Below are 22131 nucleotides of genomic sequence, written 5' to 3'. Positions count from 1 at the left end.
ATTTACAAGTACATTCACTACCCATAGGGCACAACTATTGGTTCAGTCAATTCGTGTTAAGGCCAGGAGCAGGTTTTCATTCTGGCACCATCTGACTGTACTTTACAGACTTGTGAAATTTTAGGGATTTTTGACAGCAGATGGCATTTGAGAAGGAGGTGAAGAATAAGACGTTCAAGACCCAACACATAGGGCACAAAAGGAAAAAAAACTAAGATGGCAGAAAAAGAAAGCAAAATACCTGCCAGCCGGTGACATCATCAAAGACTTCTATGTAAAATATCTATTAAACTACAAACGGTGGTAACACTTTTAAATCAAAAAGTGCTGCCAATAAAGCATTTGTAAATTGACTTAAAGAAGGCTAAGCATTTGGTTAAAATGAGATTTTATTCACAGGAGTAAATAATAGCATTTCACAGAAACGGCCTCAAGATTTGAAACTGACCTGGTGGTGCAAGACGCTGAGAGGTAGTGTTTGTGAGAACAAGTACACAAAGGCGTTACCAGAATGTCACTGGTCCAATTAGACCACCTTCAATGCATGACCAAAGCACTGGAAGTCTACATGGACCGAGGAAAATGGGTACCAGGCAGAGTCAACCATTATGCTGGATCACTTCAGCACAGTAAGGATGCTGGCTAAACTGAAATGTTATCTTTGTTGGCAGACTCCGTTACACACATTCTTACTTCAGTCGAAGCAGTTTACAAGTGTGGTCAGAATCACTGTAACAACTGGATGTGCTTTGCTTTGAACGCAGAGGTTAGTTGTCCAGTAGTTTGCCAGTTCAACGGACAGCAGCCTTATTCCAAGACAGTTGCACCATTTCCTTTTCAAGTGTGGAAAGCATTTGTTCATTTTTAATTAGGATCTTCCTGCTTATGATATGAGCACTGGCAGTAAACCAACTGGGGCTAACATGGAACAACCTGGCAGTACAAAGAGAATTTTCTAGGCATGAGCACAAACTCAAACTAATATTAAAAAATACAATTATGAGCATTTGTGAATAAACTTGATCGCATGTTTTGGGCTCGGCCTTTAGGTTAAAGGTTAGCATTTTCTCTGGTTACTGTGCAACAGTATCTAGGGAGTATGCTTGCATTTCATTATCCAAGTGACGAATGTTGAAGGTAGCATAAGTCCAGAGTGTAGTGAATGCTGTATTGTCAGTAGTGAGATGATTCCAGGACATTGTTTTAAGTCTCTTCCATAATTTTGTGGACGCTCTATACAACGGAAATACCTTTCTTTGAGAAAAACAAAGTATTTACTGCAGCACTGTATCTTCTGCAGCATTGTCCATAAAACAGATTTCTAGCAAAAAGTGTCAAAGGGGCTGTCTAGCCACAATGCATTGTTTCAGAAACCAATCTGTTTTCGCCTTTGTAAACTGTCCTTGTGCTCAGAAGCACATGCACAACTCCTTCCTGTAAGGACTTAGGGCTGACTATCTGCCCCTCTTCACAAGAAGTCCATCTCCAGTGCTTGGTAAAGAGATTCCAAATCTCCATGGTTCGCTATCCTCCAGAAAGGCATATTGTGCTAAAAAAAAAAAAAAGGAAACATATCATCATCAACACAGTCATATCTATCAAATAGCAGCTTGTAACCAATCTTTATTTTTTTTAATATGTATTTTTATTTCGATTACATAAAATGATAGCCATAACACATTTAACTAATTCTTAATTAATTAAAAGAAGTGACGGGCAGAGGAATAATGATGCAGGTATAAATATCCATTTAATACTGATTCCAATTCAGACAAGTAATAGTGACATTAGTGGACCATATACTCCTACATTTTTTATTCTATTCAATTTATTCTACAGTCACAGGAACTAAGGAGCACTGGTTGCTTTTCAATGAAATGTTAGAATTAATACAGTAATCCAGTCTGTTATAAAAAAATAAATTTACAGTTAAGTTTAAGCCTTATTGATGCCCTGTAAAACACAACAAACTTGCTACCTGGGATGGCCCTATACCTTTTCCAACACATGCCCTAACCCTCAGATATATTTAGCTCCAGAAGTCTTTCAAGTATAGGCATGCCCATATCATATGGTCCCAATCCCCTATGTTTATATTAGATCCGTGTCATTTGTTAGAGATGTAGTTAATAAATCTTTCTAAAAAAAAAAGCAAGGTTACAGTATAACAACCATCTTATAAACAACTGCACCCTTCACAAGGTTGATCCTTTAAAATTTCAAGACCTAAATGTGCTTATTTCGCTCCACATTTAAGATGAAATATTAATTATTTCATCTCTGCAGTTTTGAAATATTAGGTCCAGTGAGGTGGGAATATAACTAATTAGGCATTTATATGATTTACTGATCCCAGTAATATTTTTTCTGGGCACACAGCTTGTCTGTTTTTTCTAATACACAATGAATTTCATCTAACAAGCACGTTATACCGCTGGCTAGCTGTCGAAATGTAAGCCTCACCATCTTCACCGTTGCTTCTGTAATTGTGAAATTCCTATGTGATCAATTTGCTTTCTATGACATCTTTAATGCTTATTAAATTATGCTTCGCCAGCATTGAGACCCTGGAGTGGGTCTTAATTGGAGAACCTGTGATGCAGTCTGTTAATTTTACATTGGCACAGATTCAAGGAATTCTTAAACTGCTGAACAAAACAATTCAATTTTTAATTATTTCAACCTTCTACCTAACACAGGATTTCTAGGAGTGGATATGAATAACACTGTAGCTTTGGTAATCAATTTCAAAGATTTCCTCTAACAATTAAATTACCAATCTGTTTGGAGTAGAGTGTACCGGCTTTGTTTATTGCACTGAAATTTCTGTATAGTAAAGCTTTGTGTTAAGAACAGCTTAACATCCTTATTCTTTAGGACGCGGTAGTTTAGACTAAATTGAGGCTCTTTGCCTACCTACTTAAATTACGAGAAAATGCTGTTCACATTTAAAAAAAAAAATAGGATTGTAAATAACATGGTAGAGCAGTGAAAATAAATAAAAATAAAGCGAGAATTTACATTTTTATGACTGACACTTATTCGATGATTAAGATGGGTAACTTTTTCCATCCAGCTAGAAGTTTTTATTTGAAAAGCCAGGTCTTCAGCTGTCTGCGGAAAGTGAGCAGAGTGGAGCTGGTCTTCAGGTGAAAAGGGAGGGAATTCCATAATTTGGTTGTCGCAACCGTGAATGTTCTGTTACCCCAGGAAACTTTTTTTTGTGCGGGGACGATCAGTAGATTTGCTGCTGAAGATCGTAAGGATCTGATGGGGTTGCAAGGGCAGAGGGTTTTCCTTAGAAACTTCGGTCCAATGCCATGAATTGCCTTATAAGCAATACAGAGGGCCTTGAACTTGACTCTGCTTCTGATGGGCAGCCAATGGAGCGGTCGTACCACCCTGGAGATTGGTTTAGATTTAGGGGTGGCTGTCAGAAGTCTGGTGGCTGCGTTCTGCACTAGTTGCAGCTTGTTTAAGACCTTTTCTTGGGCGTTGGTAAGTAGGCCATTACAGTAATCTACTCTAGACATGACAAGTGTACTGATGAGTCTTACAGGCATTTAAGGGAAGAAAAGGTAAACGTTTCTTTATCATCTTAATGACATAAAAAGATGCAGAGACAACCGCGTCTAACATCACTCCCAGATTTCTGACTTTTGAGACCGGGGACGGAGGTAATCCTAACTTAGCTGGCCACCAGGTTGGGGACCAGGTAGGGCAAAGGTTGCCGAAGATAACCACCTCCGTCTTGTCGGAATTCAACTTGAGGCAATTATTTGCCATCCAGGCACTGATGGCTAGCATTCCCTCTTGGAAGTTTGCCGCAACTGTTCCTCCATCCTTGTGAACTGCTAGAACCAGTTGCGTGTTGTCAGCGTAGGATGTGAGGCCCATATTATAAGTTTTGATAAGCCTCGCCAAGTCCGACCCATAAATGTTGAACAAGATCGGACTCAGCGAGGATCCCTGTGGCACACCACAAGGGAGGGTGAAGGATGGGGAGTTGAAGTCACCGAACGTCACAAGTTGAGTGCGATTAGAGAGGAAAGAGACAAGGAGGGCCTTGGCTTTATGAGACATGCCGATGGATGTGGCAAGGCCGATCAGCGTTGCGTAATCGACCGCGTCAGATGCGGCAGAGAGGTCAAGCAGTAGAAGAACCACGGCACCGCCACCATCTAGTATCTTCCTGATTTCATCCGAAGCTTTGATGAGGGCGGTTTCGGTACCGTGGCCCTTTCTGAAGCCGAATTTAGTATCATCGAGTAGATTATTCTCATCGATAAACTGTGCTAATTGTGTATTCATGACCTTTTCAACAATGTTTGCTGGGAGAGGAAGACAGGCAATTGGTCTGTAGCTTTTGGTATCTGTAGGATCAAGGTTACTTTTCTTTAAAAGGGGTTTGGTGATGGCTTTTTTCCAGATGGAGGGGTAGATGCCTGTAGTAAACATCTGATTGTAGATGTTGCTCAGGTTGGAGCTTATGATTTCGGGAAAAAGTTTAGGAGTTGACGGGGGACAGGGGTCAGTGGTGGATCCGGATTTGGACATGGAAATTAGATGAGAGATCTGTTCTGGAAAGACTTGGGTGAATTCCTCTAATAAGAGTGAGGATTGATAGTCATTGGGAGTCTCTATACGGTGGTGCAAGGGGTTTTTGTCGTCAGTAAGGGCACCTGTGGTGTTGCTGGTCAAAGTTTGGGATGCAAAGTTGTCATAGATGTGACTAGCTTTGTCTTGGAAATAACAGGCCAACGAATTGTAAAAAGAATGGGAAGTAACTGTAGGGGTATTGATGCCTTGTCCTGCTAGCTTAGAGACTACCTGGAACATCTTTTTGATAGGGTCTTGAGCGGATTCAATTTGATGGAGAAAGTAGTTGCTTTTTTCGGCAGGTGTTTGCATTTGAATATTGCCTCTTTATTGAAGGTTTTGAGAGCTGGGTCATAGTTTTGACACCAACAACACTCTTGTTGTCTACATCTTTGTTTCTCTATTCTCAATGTCTCAGAGAACCGAGGTGCAGAAGAGGCCTTTCTATTGCTTGATACTCTTAAGAGGGACAGCCTTGTTGACTGCGCTTTGGAGCCATTGTGTGTAGATGTTGGCTGCCAGTTCAGGGGCCATTAAAAGATCATGCTTAGTAGAGAGTAGGTGGGTTTCGAAGTCTGGCCGCGAGCTGTTGCCCCACGCTTAAAACTGCCTGGGGGAGGGGGGAGGATTTACATGGGGGGTTGCTAGTGTTAATTTGAATGTGGAAGAGAACTCGCAGTGATCAGTCCATGGCAGAGGGAGGACCTTCTCGAGGAGGATATGTTTATTATTAGAGAGCATATCAAATAGAACAAAAATAACCCTGCCACAAGGATATCAGGGGTCTCTTACAGGATCCAACCAATAAAAAATGGGGTGAACATCAAACTCAGAGCCAAGGACTTCACCAGTGCTATTTTAGTACATGATATTTTTTTATTTTTTTTTTAAAACAATTTTTATTGGCTTTTGTAGCATTACCGTAATACAGTTACATTTTGTCATCTCTTTCATGAAGTGCTTACATTAAAGTGTGACCGCTTCCCGGAGCAATAGTTTACAGTCTTATTCATTAACATATAACTTGGCCAATGCAGTCTTACGATAGATGTTCGTATTCTGTTACATAAACATTGTGCATCACAGATCCGAGATTGAGTCGTACTATTTTTTATTTAAAAAAAACCCCCAAAAAAAAAAAAAACACAGTTTATCTTTCTACACATATAAGGACATTTCAAGCTGATATGTGATGAACTTTAAAACAACAGTGGGGGAAACAGGGGCATATCCCACCAGGGATATTGGGGAAATAGATACGACACACAGGGATGTTACTCACACTCCCGTACACTCAGGGGAATTTCATATATACATCATCACTCAGATACTCATTCATTTCCTCATTTATTCATACATACTCTCGTGCAACTACGCCTGCACCGGTAAATGGAAAGTGGTTTGCTAGAGATGGAATAAGGAGGTAGAGCTGGTGGAAAAAAGTTTCACAAGAACTAGAGAACTGCCATCCATAGAGATTGCGCCAACGCACGTTTCGGTGTTGGCCAAAATAGGCCGCACCTTCTTCAGGGCGGGGGTGTACAATCAGGGAGGGGAACACACAGGGAAAAAATAGAATGAATCAGGGATACACTGGTACGCTTCAGGGGTATCCAAAAAACTGAGATTCTCGCTTGGGGATGTCTGGGGCTGGGTCAATCCAAAATCCCTCTCGACATTCAAGGTATCTGTGGAATCTGGATCGTATAAAGTCTTAAAGTAAGGTGGAGCTCAACCTCAAAAGGATTCAGCGGCTTAGAGGTGATCGCTAGGCGCTGCGTGGAAGTATTGGACTGTAGTGGCGCTGCCCGGATAAACTGGGCCTCCCAGGGTAGAGACAGGGTAGCAATTTCTGATATGACGATGTCAAGTAGTCTGGTAAAAACCTTCAAAAGAGTTCGAATTCGGAGGGACCCGGGTTTTCGCCCGCAGTGTGAGCTTTCTCAGCGGTGCGTTCTGGGAGATTAGATATTCCGAAGTCCAGTCCCGTCTTTCCCTTTCCACGCAGCACCGCCAGGCGGTCCTCGTTCACAACAGCCGTGTCTAAAGTGAGAGCAGTCCGTCCAGTGTGTGACCGGCAGTGTGTGTAGGGCGGGCCACTAATTGTGATGGGCCTACTGCCTCAAGTTCGGCTAGAAGAGCAGCTGTGTCGTGGTCATCTTGAGCTTCCAGGTGGAAATTAAAATCTCCAAGGATGGAGAAATTCCCTTCTCCTGGTACTAGTTCAAGGCGGCAGCCCATGGCCACAAAGAATTCCGTACGGGAGCCTGGTGGTCGGTATAGAAGGATACCTTTGAACGAGAGGGAGTGAAAGATCATGCTTGTGAAGATGAAGTTCTGCTATTTGCTTCATGAGTGATTGTTGATTATCATCATAAAGACCCTATGGCTTCTCCTTTACCCAAATGCCCAAGTATCTCTTAGGTTTGTCAGTGTATTCTACTTTTAAAGAACCCAGCGTACTTCAGAGGATGGAGACCGCAGTAAAATAGTTGTTTTCTTTACCTCGTACCCACTACCTTGGTGAATTTTTCTATTCTATGAAAAGCTGTGCTGGTTTTTGCTATCTGCTTTAAGGTGACTGAATGGCTCCATCATTACGAATAGAGACTTATAAGAACTCATTAAAAAAGAAAAATAACATGGGAGATTTTGGACATCCTAACTGATACCGCAAGTTTCCATTTGTCTCTTACTTTTTCAGAGTTAACAACTATTGAGGCTGACATACCCTGAAGAAGTTACTTACATTCAGTAACACTCTTTATGGTGGATTCTCTAACCACAGACTTCACACTGCTTAAATATTCCCAAGGCGTCAGGTTGGATCTGGAAACTTTAAGGACGTACTCCTGCTCACCTATAAGTTGCAGTGTTTGGCTCTGAACTAATGTCGCTCTGCAACGGAAGGGAGTAACATATATGCTCCACCCATGTGGGCCGTCAGATGCTTTGTAGGGGTTTTACACCCTCAGACACAGAGTTCAATTGCAAATTGGCTTTGACCATTGTGCAGATCTTTGTATTTGGGGCATTTTAGAAGTAAAAAGAGCCCAATTCACCTAACGGGTCAGGGAGGAATCAGAGTTTAGGTAGAGTAACTACTTGAAAGAGCATTACTGAAGGTAAGTAACTTGTTCTTCTGATAGATACTTACAACCACAGATTCACACGTTTTGAATGGGTATCCAAATATCAAAGCAATACCTCCAGGTGGTAGTCTTGTGAACTAGTTCAAACCAAAAAGTTCTGCAGGACCAAGGTGGTTAAATGCCCATCTAGACGAGCTTCTTTGTGAACCTACGGATTAACACCTGCGTAGCAACCTGGTGAATTTCAAGAAATGGCACTCTGGGTGCCAATGTAGACGCAGCAGAATTAGCTCTGGTGGAATGAGCCTGCAAATATTTAAGGGGCTGCTTTTGGCCAGTAGGTAGCCGATTCTGTTGCAGAGCATGATCCGAGCAATAGCTCTCTTCTGCACTGCCTTGCCCTTTTTTGCCCCAGTGAATCCAATAAAGAGATGATCGTCCATACAATGGGCCTTGGTGCAATCAATATAAAAGCTATGAGCTCCTTTAGGATCCAACTGATGAAGTCCCTCCTCCTCGATGGTGGGGGTGAAAAACATCAGAAGTTTAATACTTTGGAAAGGAGTCACTACTTTTGGAAGAATAAAGACTCACGATCTCAGAACCAGTTTATCTGGAAAGACTGTGGTATATGGTGGGTTACTGAAGAGAGCTTGTATTCGGCTCACCCACCTTGCTGATGTATTGTTGGTGAGAAAAAGTGTCTTGAGGGTGAGAAGCTCAGTGGACAGCTAAGCATCCGTTCAATAAGAGTACACATTAGAAACCGGAGGACCAAGTTGAGGTTCCACTAAGGCATAATGAACGGAAAGAGTATAAACATACGTTGGAAACCTTAGAAAAAACTTATCACCAAGGGTGCTTTAAACAGTGGGCAGATCCGGCAATCACAAGAAAACTGAAAATTCCAAAAATACCCTTTTCACAGTGCCCAAAGCAATTCCTTGCTGGCCTAGGGAAAACACAAAAGGTAACCCTTCGGAAAGCTTGACTTGAAGTGTGTCAGTCTGTCCAGCTGCACGGCAAGCTATAAACCTGACCTAAAAGCAGGCATTTTCCGATTTGATGGAGGGAAGCCTGCTGGGAAGATGACATCGACAACCTCTGGAGGAAGGTTGAACGTAGTCCACTGCTGGCGCTCAATCTTCAGGCATGAAGGTGGACATTGAGCAGGCCCGGGTGCAGAACCCAGCCCTGTTACTGTGACAGAAGTTCTTACCAAAGCAGCTGCCTAATAGTAAAACAGACGCTCATGCCCAGGAGTTCTGGATATCATTCTTCCTGCCTGATCATGTGACTCTGGGATGACTTGGGCCGGTCGTTCCGGATTGTCTCTGGGCAGAAGCAAATGCGGATAGTGTATAGGACACGTCAGCCCCACTCTAGGCAGAAGGTGTCTCGGAGGTAGAGCCATACGGAAATTCCAAAGTAGAAAAAGTGCTGACACTCTGTGTTCTCTGTAGTGGTGAAAAAGATCGAGCTAAAGTTCTCCCTATTTGCGGAAGAGACCATAAGTCACCATAAGCCACCTCAAAGTGTAACTGGCACTTGTGATCTACTAGGCATTGACAGCTTAATTTTTCCTCCCTAGTATTCAGAGATTTCCAGGAAAATATAATTCCATTTCAGCCACTTCGACAGGTCCATGAGCCGACCCCTTGCTGTACTACATTGTTGTGGAATTGTCCTTTAGCACTTGTACCAGCTTTCCTTTATTGGATGGCAGGAAGGCTTTCAACCCCAAGCAAATGGGGCGCAATTGCAGTAGACTGATGTGGAGTAGTGCCCCTGCCGGAGACCGGATGCCTCTGATCTCCTCCTCCCCAGATGGCTTCCCCAACCAAAGAGTGATCCATTGGTCACCATTTTCAGCTCTAGATAGGGTAAGGAGAGGGGTTTGCCGCTTATCTAATTGCAGTATAGCAGCCACTACTGCAGGTCTACTACAGTATCCTCTTAAATCTGGATACAATATGACGGTTTCTTGAGGTGCTGTGCCCACTGGGAGTTAAGAACAGATGTACCATCTGGAATGCTTCACCAGCAGGATGCACAAGGCCCACATTCCCAGCAGCAAGAGTGCCATTTACACTGGGATCCAGGACAGATGCTGAAACATCTCTGCTCCTGGGGAAGGCAGGTATCCAGAATGGCTCAGATCAAGTTGAGTGCGTGTGCGAAAGAGTCAGGTGTGGTTGGTGCAGATTAACAGTGACCCTCAACAATGTTAGAAGGTTTGCAGTCATCTGGAAGCAATTGAAGTCTGCCTGAAGTTAACCTGCCTTCAACAGCCAGTCGTCGAGTTCGGGGGGAAAACTGGGATCTCTAACCACTGAAGATATGCTGCTATTACCGCCATCACTGTTGTTAAAACCTATGGGGCGCCTGTGAGGCCAAAATGGTGCATGGCAAACTGAAATTCTCACTGACAGGCCCACTGTCCACCACAACTAGTGTTTGGAGGGCCTGCAGTATGGGCATGTGGAAATAAGCATCCAGCAGGTCCAACCATACCATCCAGTTTCCAGGATTCTGGGCAGACAGGCCCTCGGCTACCTAAAGCATCATGAATTTGTCCTTTCACAGGAAGACATGGAAAGGGTGGAGATGTAAAGTAGGATGAAGGCCTATTTCGAGAGAGGAAGTAGTCGGAGTAACATCTTCGTCCTGTTTCTTATGCCAGAACCCTCTCTATAGCCCCTAATGCCAAAAAGGCCTGCACTTCCTGCTGCAAGACAGATATCAGTCAGCTGTCCTAATGGTGGTGGAAGGTACGGCAAGGTGATAAAAATAGGAGGGCATATCACGAAGGACAATTTGGAGGACCAACTTGCTGAATTGATTTTCATCTCTGGAAGAAATGTTGGATCCTGCCTCTTACACAGTGGTTGTGTGTCAGAAAGGACACACTAAAGAGGTTTTGCTGCGGTGGCAGGAGGAGGGGTGGGGGACAGTGTTGCACATTGCCCCTGATGCCCTTGGTGTTCTTGTGAGCCGCGATCTTGGCCACGAAAAGCTAAGAGACCTGCCAGGCAGATCGTCAGGTCTGGCATAGGCGATAATGGAAACCCTTGCCGTATTCACCCAGGAGGAGAAACTGCTGATTGATTTGCCTGGTAGGGGCAGGCAAACGAGGAATGTGCTGTAGACCGGTTTTCTATAAACTCTTCTCTCAAAAAAGAGAGCAATTGAATGGCAGGTCCATTAAGGATGCCTGGATATCCTCAGAGAAATCTGTAGACCTCATCCATATGTGGCGCCTACGTGCCACACTTGTGCTTATCACCTTATCTGGGTGGTGCCCAGACCACAGCAGATAAACTGTACTGCCTCAAGTTCATCCTGGATAGCTTGGGTTAGGGATACCTGAAGAGGGCTCCGAAAGGCTAGCAGAATCTGGGCCACTGTGTCCCATAGCTCATGGGTGTAGCAGAGTAGAAAACAGCAGGCTCATAGTTGAGAACATACGCTTGCAAAAAGTCTCAATGCATTTGGACTGATTAGGTGGGGTGGAATGAGGAAGGCGTTCGAATTCTACTTACTTGTGGATGCCTGTACCACTAAGTTAGCCAGCATAGGTGCAGATCCTGGACTCTGCCACATGGTACGAGCAAGAGATCTCAATCTGAGGAGTTGCCAAGTGGCTGCACATAGTAGGATCAGAAAGTGCCCCTGGTCGTGTTAAATGTAGCTCCGAGTCAGAGAGCACAATGGGTTTTGCTTCCTCCTCTGGCGCTAATAGAATGGATGTAAATTGCAGCAAGAAACAATTCCCTTGACCCAAATGAAATCAAAATACAATAGTCAAACAAACACAGAGAATACAATTTTTTCGTTCAATATGTTATGTTATGTTATGTTAATGAATATTTGTAAAAGCGCACTGTCACCATGAGTTTCCTGGCGCTGGTAGGAACACTGCAACTGAGCAGAGGGAATTTAATGGGGGTGTGAAAACAACAGAGTTTTTAGGGGCTTCCTAAATGATATAAGAGAATGTGAGGATTTAAGTGAGAGTGGGAGGGAATTCCATAATTTGGGGGCCAGATGGGAAAAACTGCGGCCACCCAATTTAGTGAGTTTGAACCGGGGAGTGACTAAGAGCTGGAGATGAGTAGACCTCAGAGTTCGGGAAGGGCAGTAGGGAGTAACCAGAGACTTCAAGAAAGCGGGAGAGGGACCAGTCAGAGCTTTGAAAACCAGACAGCCAACCTTAAAGGCAATTCGTTCATTGACTGGAAGCCAGTGTAATTGATATAGTAAAGGTTTGGCCGACTGCCATCTGGGGATTTTAAACGCCAGTCTGGCAGCCTGGTTTTGAATAATCTGTAGCCGCGACAGCAGGGATTTAGAAAGACCGAGGTACAAAGAATTAGAAAAATCCAGACGGGACAGCACCAATGCTATTAAAACTTGTAATAGGGCTGCAGGGGTCAGTAGGTGAGCGGCTTTCCGAATCCTGTGCAGTTGGAACATACAGGAAGATGTTACGGCGCTCACCTGAGCCTTGAGAGTGAGCTCAGAGTCAATTATGACACCGAGACTCTTTACACAGCTGGCAGGGGAAGGGGATGAACCAAGCTCAGATGGCCAAAATTCAGGGCCCCAATGGGAAGCGCTTCTCCCAGGAAGGAGGAGCTCAGTTTTCCCAGGGTTGAGCTTTAGCTGATTTTGGTTCATCCACTGCTGGATGTGTAACATGACCGCCTTAAAATTGGTGATGGCGTCCGGAGAAGAAAGGGGAAAAATAATTTGTAAATCATCCGCATATTTATATACGGTGACATCCCAACTACCAAGGGAGTGGATAAGAGGCTGAAGGTATAAATTAAAAAGGAGAGGGGAGAGGGAAGAACCCTGAGGAACCCCGCAAGGAGAGGGTGCACTGGTGGCGCTAAAGGGGCCCAGGCTGACTGCTTGAGATCTGCCCTTCAGGAAAGATTTAACCCAGGACAAAGCAGGCCCACGGACTCCGGCAGACTCGACACGGTGGAGTAAGATGTTATGGTCCACTGTGTCGAATGCCGCCGACAAATCCAGTAGGACCAGTGCCTGGGGGTGGCCACTGTCAGCATTACATCTGAGGTTGTCCAGCACGGCGAGAAGCACAGCCTCGGTGGAATGGGCTGGTCTAAAGCCGGCTTGGTTCGGTTCTAAGAAGTTAGACTCCTCGATGAATTGCGATAGGCAGGTGGTCACGTGTGCCTCCAAGATTTTAGACAGGTAAGGCAGGAGAGAGATGGGCCGATAGTTAGCGAGGACAGCTGGGTCTGCGCCAGTTTTTTTTAGCAGAGGCACCAGTACAGCCTCCTTAAAGGATTTAGGAACTGTGCCGGAGATGAGGGAAGTGTTAAGTAAAGGTAAAATGCAATGCGGGAGAGTGTGACAGATGTCGCGAAACACAGAGGGGGGGCAGCAGTCCTTGGGGGAACCCGATTTCACCCGAATGGCTAGCTTAGCTAAGGAAGCAGGGTCAAGAATAGGAAAACAGGCCAAAGTGGAAGTGTGGATGGACGGGGCTACGGCTACTACTGAAGGAAAGGAGTGAGGAATGGAGTTTTTCATTGCCAGGATCTTATCAATGAAGAAGGTGTTTAAGGCGCTACAAGACTCAGCAGAGGGGGGCAGGGTCGAAAGTGTCCTGGTGTCTGATGTTAGTTCACTAAGGACCTTGAATATCTCTTTGGATTGGTTGGAAGCTGTAGATATTCTGTTTGAAAAACTTTTTGTCTCCTGTTCTTAAATTCCACAATGTTATGTCTTTAATCCTCTTTCCGAATTCCTATACCATGTTGTTTTTTAAAATTGCGGTGTTTCACTTGTTATTCCCACTTCGATTGTGAATCCGTTTCAATTCTTCTACGTTCCTATCGGTTGTACTTCATGTAATATTGCTGTATAACCGTACCCTACTAACGGTCAATGGTGTGTAGCATCTTGGGTCGTGTTCCTGTGCACCTATGATACGAGTACGCTGCCTGTTTCTTGGGCGTCCTAATACGTGGCTTGATTGAGATTGCCGTGCTCCTGATGTAAAGTAGAACGAGTTTCTCACCAAGATTAAGGGCAGACAGCTAAACGACGGCCAATTTACAAATCGAAGTGGGAATAACAAGTGAAACACTGCAATTTTAAAAACAACGTGGTGTAGGAATTCGGAAAGAGGATTAAAGACATAACATTGCGGAATATACGAACAGGAGACAAAAAGTTTTGGTCTTGATAAAGATGGCAATATAATTTGGATACCATCGAAACGTGTCGACGTTGGGGTGAACACAATTCAAAGACTAACCAAACCTAGTTGAATGTTGATGGGATCAAAACATTGATTAGAAGGTTTTAGAATCAAGTTTGAATGTGTACGAGTATTTGACAAGGGGTCGCGTCATACTGTTGTTTTGTCTCTTTACTTTTTATGCTGGTCATAATTAGAAATTGTTACGTAGCTCATTGTACATCTCTGTGTCACAATAGGAACATTTGTGGGAAGGGAGAATTGTGTTTCTTCTTTTTATAAATTGTGTAAGAATGTGTTTTTAACTGTTTATATGATGGAGTGAAGATCTTATGAACAAAATCTTTTTTCAATCTTTGAATAAAAAGCAACAATGATATAGTACTTGCATATTGAACGAACATTTTTTATTTTCTGTATTTGACTATTGTATTTTGATTTCATTTGGGTCAAGGGAATGGTTTCTTGCTTAGGTTTGTACCTCAATACCCTTGATATTACTAAGGGGTCCCTCTTTCATTTTTCTGAGTTGTTTTGAATAGATGTAAATTGGAAAAGTAACTGGCATGGGGAGTGGAGCTAGGACAAGTTGGCACTGGAGCTGGAACGGAACCAAAAGTGAGTTTGGAAGACACAGACAGCACAGAGAGTGGACCCATCTGCTGAAGTATGACTTTAGGCTTGTGGATCCTTGGGGCCCAGGGGCATGCCACTAGGGAGACAGTAAAGTGGTGAGGAACAGCCTGGCCTCCCAAAAGACCTCAACTTGCACTGCTTCAACCAGTGATCCCAGAGTTTCGGACTGTATCGAGACCAAGCTTAGAACTAGCTCTGATTGAGATTCGAAGCGAGATCAATCAGGGGGGCACCTCAACACCCTTGATTCTTCTCTGGAGTTTGAGAGTGGTGAGAAGAGGCAGAGTCCTGCTTAGACAACTTATGTTTACTCTTGGACTTACCAGAGGACTTTGAATGGGACGATGACCTGCTGCGGCTTCGACTGTTCACGGCATGGAATCTTTTGATGTTTGGAAAATTAATTTTGCCTTGCAGTCCCATTTAGTCTGGTTCATCTTTTAGCGGTTCTCGCAGGCCTTCGAGTCCGACCCCAGTCACCATAGGCATACCTCATGGGGTTTTGTCACAGAAATATGTTTGAGGCAGTCCCTATAAGGCTTGAACCTGGCTGCTTTGGGAGGTGACATTTGGCACACTAGATTGTTTGAACATCTTTGAGCAGAAAAAGTCTCAGAGACAACAAAGGTGCAGTAAGAAAGGAACTGACGTCATTGCACATGGGTGGCACTTATGCAGCTCTGCCCATCACTTTCAGAGTGGAACCATGTTAGTGTGGAGCCACATGACTCAACCTACCGGTGCGCGGAGTACTGCTTTAAGGTTTCTGTACCCAGCTTGACACCTGGGGAATAGTCATATGGTCCATAATCTAGGGTTAGAAGTATCCATTAGAAAGGCAACAACCATACATTACACCTAGAAGGGGCTGAAACTGAGTCCCTATCAAAAAAGTTAAAACTAAGTTCCACTGAAGCATGACAGATGCAGTTGGAGGAAAGCGGTTTGTCAAGTCTTTCAATTTTCTCAGTGTCACCAGAGATCTGAATAAAGGCAATTGATTGAGGAAGCACAGGAAAAAGTAAGGCTGCAATATACCCTTTTACTGTGCACTCGGCACAATTTAGCTGGGCTAAATTTAGAGCAAACTGAAGTATGTTCGATGAAAGGAGCCTTCAAGAGGTCCACTTGATAGTCGGTACACCATGGAAAAATATGCTCTAAATCCTGGAATAGACCAAGTTAGCAGAGGACTGACTAGCAGAAAGGATTATGTTGACCACCCTAGAGGCAGCTAAGAAACTCAGATGGCCTTGCATAATCTCTAGGCATGAAGGTGTAAAGTCTGGAGAGTGGGGTTTACAACTTTTCTGCCCAATTGGGAGAGAAGGCCTACTCTGAGCAGAGCACAAGGGGAGAGGTGAATGAAGCTGGTTGTCTGTGTCTCACATCCTTCTTGGTAAATCTGGATGACAAAGCAAAACTAAAGGGGATGATGGACGGAGTGTTGAACATTGCAAGCACTCACCCCCAGTCAACTGATCTGGGTTTAATCTATAGTCATTCTTTAGCTCACTCCGCCACCCAGTTTAGACATGGCCATATGCAAATCAGTCTGACCCTGTGCCTCATGGGAACAGTACAGCCCGAACTGCCAAGCCATGTCTTCCCTGGTCCGGAAAAAAGCATCCTGTGACTGGTTTCTGGCTAATCAGCGGTCATCAGCCAGGCTAGCTTGAATCCAGTGGAAAAGTGAGCAAGGGACCCACGTCTGGGCATACCCTGCCAACTCAGGTCGAACAAAGCAAAACCAAATCTGGATGACAGTCTTGGTCCTAACAAATCTTCCTTGGAAGTCGAGGAACCAAGGGTATCGGAAGCAAATGTGTAGTGAAGAACAAGTTACTTCATTCGGTAACATTATCTGGTAGAGACTATCTAGCTGCAGATTCCTTACCTTTAAATTTCCCAGGCATCAGGCTGGATCCGGAGACTTTTGCTAAGCAATACCCATTGTGTGCATCGGGTGGCTTCACTGGGCTCCGAGTGACTTCTTCGGCAGTGTCGGTTATGACGTGCGGTGCCTCTATAGGCCCCACCCAGGCGTGCCAACATCATTACTTTTATTTTTTTCCACGCCAGAAGCACAGAGCCACGAAGTAACTGACAGTCTTGTGCAAAACTAGGGCCCTGAAAAAGGGGAAAAACAACCCTAGTCATACTACATCAGTCCGCAAAGCGGGGAGGCATGGGTGGGGCTGCAAGGAATCTGCAGCTAGATAGAGTCCCTACCAGTGTGGCTCAATGGTTAGAGCGGCAGACCCTGATGCAGTAATCTGGCCGTGACCAGGGTTCAATTCCTGCCTCGGCAGGTCTCGGGCTCAATTTCCTCGGACCTGATAATTCTCGCCTCGGTGCCTATTCTAATCATGAGTCCCACTCTGCACCTCTGGGCAATAGCTTGCTTAATCTCTACAACGGCCCCAACAACGCTGAGGATGCCTGACTTCACCTTGGGGGGTGCCCAGGAGTGGGCTCCTCACAGGGAAAGGCCAGGAAGGGTTCCTCGGCGGTATTCGTACAAGCGCCGAGATGCCTACGGGTAGTCGTGCGCTATACAAGTGCGTAATCATTTCAATCATTTCACCAGATAGTGCATTACCGAAGGTAAGTAACTTGTTTATCTGATAGAGACTTCTAGCTGCAGATTCCTTACCTTTGAACCAGATACCAGAGCCAAACCATCCCGGCGGTGGGTTGCGGACTCATGTTCTAAATTAAGAAGTCTTGCAGGACAGAAAGGGCAAAGCGCCCATCCCTGTGCATTTGGCCATCAAGGCAATAATGTTTTGCGAACGTGTGCAATGATGCCCACATTGCTGCCTGACAGATTCTTGGACTGGGATACCCAGAGCCAAGGTCTTAGTCGCAGCCTTTCCCCTGGTGAAGTGGGCCCTTAATCCCTTAGGGGGCTTCTTCTTCACCAAGGCGTAACCGATTTTAATGCAGAGAACTAACCAGCGAGAGATGGTCCTTTTCTGCACTGCCAAGGACATATGTAGATCAGACCAATTGTTAGTCAATTACGGATTGGTCAGGACTGGTCATGCCACCTCAAAACAGTCCATCTCTGGGTGGATTGTGTCCTGTATCCAATTAGGTTACCAAAAGACCAACAAAACCGTAGGGGGTAAGCCTAAGGCTCATTCCACCAGAGGCAAAGCGGCTACAACGGCTTTGCTACGTAATGTTCCCATTGCAGATATCTGTAGGGCTGCCACTTGGAAGTCGGTCCATACCTTTGCTAAACACTACTGTCTGGACTCAGATGCCAGCGCAGACGCTCAGGTTGGGCAGGCTTCGTTGAAAAATCTGTTTGCACAGTAGTGGTGTTCCTCCACCGCTGGTTTGGTTTGTTGGGATGGGCTTGCCATTCTAATCACAAGATTATGACTATACACAGAGATCCCCTACTACAGAAGGAGTAGTTTCTTACCTGTAACTCCTGTTCTGTAGTAGGGGTATCTCTGTTATAGTCATAAGCGCCCGCCCTTCTCCCCGGTGGATGAATAGATAATGTACTGTATGCTACAGGCCTGGCTTTATACACCTTCAAAAAGAACTGAAAGTAAAAGGCCTATGGCTGTGCATCCTGGGATACCGAGGGTCTCTGGAGAGTTACTTAAAGGCACGGTATCCCTTTTCCAGACACATAATGACAGCCTACGGGGTTTGTCTGTCCAACCCTTCCTCTCCATCATTACAAAGGATTTTTGTGAAGGGAAGTTTCTCTGAGTGTGAAACTTAAAGTGTGTTAAATTTAATATTATTGGCTATCCTTTTCACTTCAAGATGAAGTGCTGGCCAATGTAGTCTTGTAGTTTTCGGCTGCATTATTTGTCTTTGATTTTCTCTTAAGTGTCTATGCAGGACTGCAGAAGAAGACAACTTAAGAGACTATTTCGATTGCTCCGGGGTCCACGCACATGGGCGGGACTATTATCAAGATTATGACTATACACAGAGATCCCCTACAACAGAATAGCCACCCGCAATACATGGGTAATCTGGAGATATCTAAAAGTTTCTGACTGCGACATCTGGTATTCCTTCCGCAGGGAAGAAAGGTCTTGATGCCCCCTCCCTCCTAGAGGTCGCCAACCCTTGAGATTCCGATTGTGTCCCATCTGTCAAAGCCTGCGAGCTGTGCCATCAGACCAGCCCCTTTGAGTCCCACAGTGGAGCCATTAAAGTGATTCTGTTATGCCAACTTAGTGCTCTGGTTCCCACCAGCCAGATGCGAAGTGTAGTTGAGGCTGGAGTGTGGAAGGAATCCACAGAGCCTCCCCCATAGAGTGCCCTAAGATAGCCATCGGGCTGCATATTAGGACGGACCATCCTGTGTGAGGGCTCAGCTAAGGGTTTATGTACGCAGTGATTAATTACTGTAAGTTGAGCTGCTCAATAGTAACCTCGAAGGGAAGGGAGTGCTATCCCACCATCAAACCATCTCCTGGTCAGCTTTGCTAGGGAAATTTGTGACACCCCCCCATCCCACAATAACTGTCATACTGCGGCGTCTATTTGTTGCAAATAGCCTGGGGGCACAGCATAGGGCATGTTATGAAGTAAGTACAGGAACTTAGGCAATGCCATGATTTTAAAAACCGCTGCTCTATCCAGAAGGGACAATGACTGAGTGCCAGTGCTGAATATCGCTTCTCAAGCTGTTCAATGGGGAACCAGATTTTTATCAAAGAAGCCGCTTCTGCGTGGATTAAACCCATCACCAAGACTCACATCACCTTCGGAATCTCATCTGTACTGCGACAGCATGACAAAGTCTTGCCGCAGGCCCACGCATCCCTCATCAATGGCAGATTTAATGACGTTGCAAGACTCTGCATTGCAGCTGCTTGAACCAACGCAACACTCAGACTGTGAGCCACATCCCAGATGCTAGACTTTGTATCGCAAGCCCTGGCGAGGGAATCCTCGAGGAAAATTCTAGACTTCGCATTGCAAGCTTCGCTGACAGGATCGTTGAGGACTATGCAGGCCCTCGCACCGCAGCCACGCAGCATCTTGGAACCAACGCAGACCCTTGCAGCACTCAGCAAACCAGGATTTAAGGGTTTTTGTTCAGCTGGCCAAACTGGGTCCCTGTAGCAGGCCCGCGCTCCATTGCGGTTGGCCTGAGCTTATGACTTAGTCCTGGTCTGGCGCGACCAGATATCCACAGTTGGCGCTTTAGACTTCTTGGCGTTATATTCCCTACAATCTTTAAAACTGCATATCTATGGTTCTACTGATGGGATTTTTGTCGTACTGATCTTGTTTTATTTTTTAAAAATCTGTTTTTCTAACCTTGTGTGGGATCTTTTTTGTGTGGTATTTTTCACTTTATTACTGTTTGACGTGTTACACAAATACCTTACACACTGTCTCCAAGTTAATCCTGACTGCTCTGTGCCACGTTACCAAGGGTTGAACACAGGTTAATTTGGGGGTTGGTTTGTGCCTCACACTGACAAGGATTGTGGTTGCTGTTTGACCCAGGCTTCCACCCCAGTCAACCAACAACCCAATGTTGTGAATTGTGATTACAGTACATAATGTCTTGAAAATTATAAAGCTGTGTTGCGTCAAGGGGAGTCACTTAATAAGGCATGTTGTAAGGGTACTCATTATTGTATTTAAAATTGAAACCTGTAAAAGTGATTTTTTTTTTAAATCACCATGTCTCTGCTTCACCAAGGTCTCTATATCAGCTTCTTGCTAAACAGAAAATTTACTTTAAAGTACTAAGTATTATAGATGGGGCCCAGGCTAACAGAAGGCCTACTTTCAACATGTACCTTCTGCAACCTTCTACCCCTAGGAGGGTCCTTAAGTAAGGCAACTTACGCCCCCTATATTGCAAATGGATTTGATGTGACAGCAGTGCTTTTTAGGCAAACTCTGGAACCCGCTTCCACTTTGGTTCCATTTTACCAAGGACCACCATAAAATCCGAGAACGTTATAAAATTCTATCTTTTATGCTATTGCCTCCTTAGTCATTTCAGGGAGGCGTTATCACTGTTTTTGTGTTGAGTGTATGCCCTCTGTTCCTAGTACCCTAATGCCTGGGATGCAAGTACTCTGTACAAATAAATAATCTTAAGGAAAATGTTCCAAAAATGTTACCCAATAGGATAGAATGTTATATGAACATAACCTGTACATCTGTAATACATGCGGATGCCTATCTTATAGAACCACTAGCCATCAAGGTGCTGCAATGCACTCAAATTGTAAATCACAGTCACCACTGAAATATAAGATGCACCTGCCTGTTGTTCAGCTCTTCTTTGTGGCAGACTAATTCCCTTCTGTTAAGAGGATCCACCCAGTTGTTGATGACATCGGGGACACGTTCTGTTGTCATCGAGACAATATGCTTTATAGCTCAGTGCCCAAACATCTATTTCTCCTCAGATAAAATAGGAGAGTTTATCCCTACATGGTTAGGGGTGTGGAAGGGACTGTTCATGTTGTACATATGTATCCTTACATCCTTCAGTAGTGGGAGCAAGGCTTGAAGAACCAATTTCACATCTCCGAGTTTCATCATGATTCAGTGTAATGACTTCTCCGAGTAATTTATTGTAGCTCCAGTGCTTAGTGTGTTAAAAAATAAATGCCAGGGCTCTTGTCACATATTTCCCAAGCCAGCGCTGCCAATGATATTAACAATACAATTACTAACCATCACACTTCTACAAGTGTGACAATTTGGACTATTTCACGCCACCAAAGCTATAAGAATGCCTTGGGCACAAGGCAATAGTATTTTTTAATGTATATTGAATTAATATTGAACTGTTTTGTCATCTCTAAATTAGTGAGACAGCGCCACCTTGCGGCAGACTGTTACATGCGCTGGCATTGACTATTAAGTGCCTGTGCTGAGCACTGGAGGCCACAGGCTCAATTTAAGAACTGTGCAAGCTCAATCTTGCAGATGGGGATGCCCCCTCCCCCACCTTCACAAAACAAGTGGTCAGAAAGAATGGCAAATCCTGCTGATGCAGCATTTGACCCATGAAAGGGTAGTGGTCGTCTTACCTCTAATGAATTACCTGTCATGGCAGTGGTGTCACCTGATCTTAGTTCATCCAAGGATAAAGATATTTGGTGACTTTGTCTAGTTTTCTAATGAAATTCACATGCTGAGCATCATTAAGGAACCAAATGGATGCACAAGGAGATGCATTCCAGCAATGTTATTGTACTTGTAAATGGAAAACTGAGTCAGAAGCAGCATAACTTTTGCAAGCTGAAACATTTGTGTGTCTCCATTGTATAGAAGGGTGTACCTTGGTATCTGCTGTTGAGTCACCATTCCTTTATTAGCTTTACTTGATCTTGAAACTTACATCCTTTTTTAAAAACTAGGAAAAACCTGGTAAACAGATCTTCCTACTGAAGGCCTCCTGCCTGGGAGCCGCACTGAGTTTGTTGCGAGTAGCAATGAGTGACCAGAACAGATAATGTCCATCAGCCATCTGTATGATACTACAACTCCGAAATTGGGAAATGCTGACATAGACTGCCCCCTACCAAAAGTGGCCCTGGTAGGAAT

General features: G+C 44.5%; 1 protein-coding gene across 3 annotated transcripts in view; it reads right to left on the bottom strand.

The window, feature by feature from the left end:
• Positions 1 to 371: 371 nt before the first annotated feature.
• Positions 372 to 22131, bottom strand: part of EYA3 (EYA transcriptional coactivator and phosphatase 3) — an 860742-nt gene continuing 838982 nt past the window's right edge. For 2 of the 3 annotated variants that reach the window (XM_078682511.1, XM_078682514.1), the window contains one exon: positions 372 to 1549. In XM_078682511.1, coding sequence (XP_078538637.1) covers positions 1469 to 1549 — 81 coding nt within the window. In that variant the 3' untranslated portion in view covers positions 372 to 1468. The remainder of the gene's footprint in view (positions 1550 to 22131) is intronic. The other variant, XM_078682513.1, reaches the window with a different exon arrangement.

The sequence above is a fragment of the Lissotriton helveticus genome, chromosome 3_1, assembly GCF_964261635.1.
Source record: "Lissotriton helveticus chromosome 3_1, aLisHel1.1, whole genome shotgun sequence".
NCBI lineage: Eukaryota > Metazoa > Chordata > Amphibia > Caudata > Salamandridae > Lissotriton > Lissotriton helveticus.
This window is presented reverse-complemented; position numbering and strand designations above follow the sequence as displayed.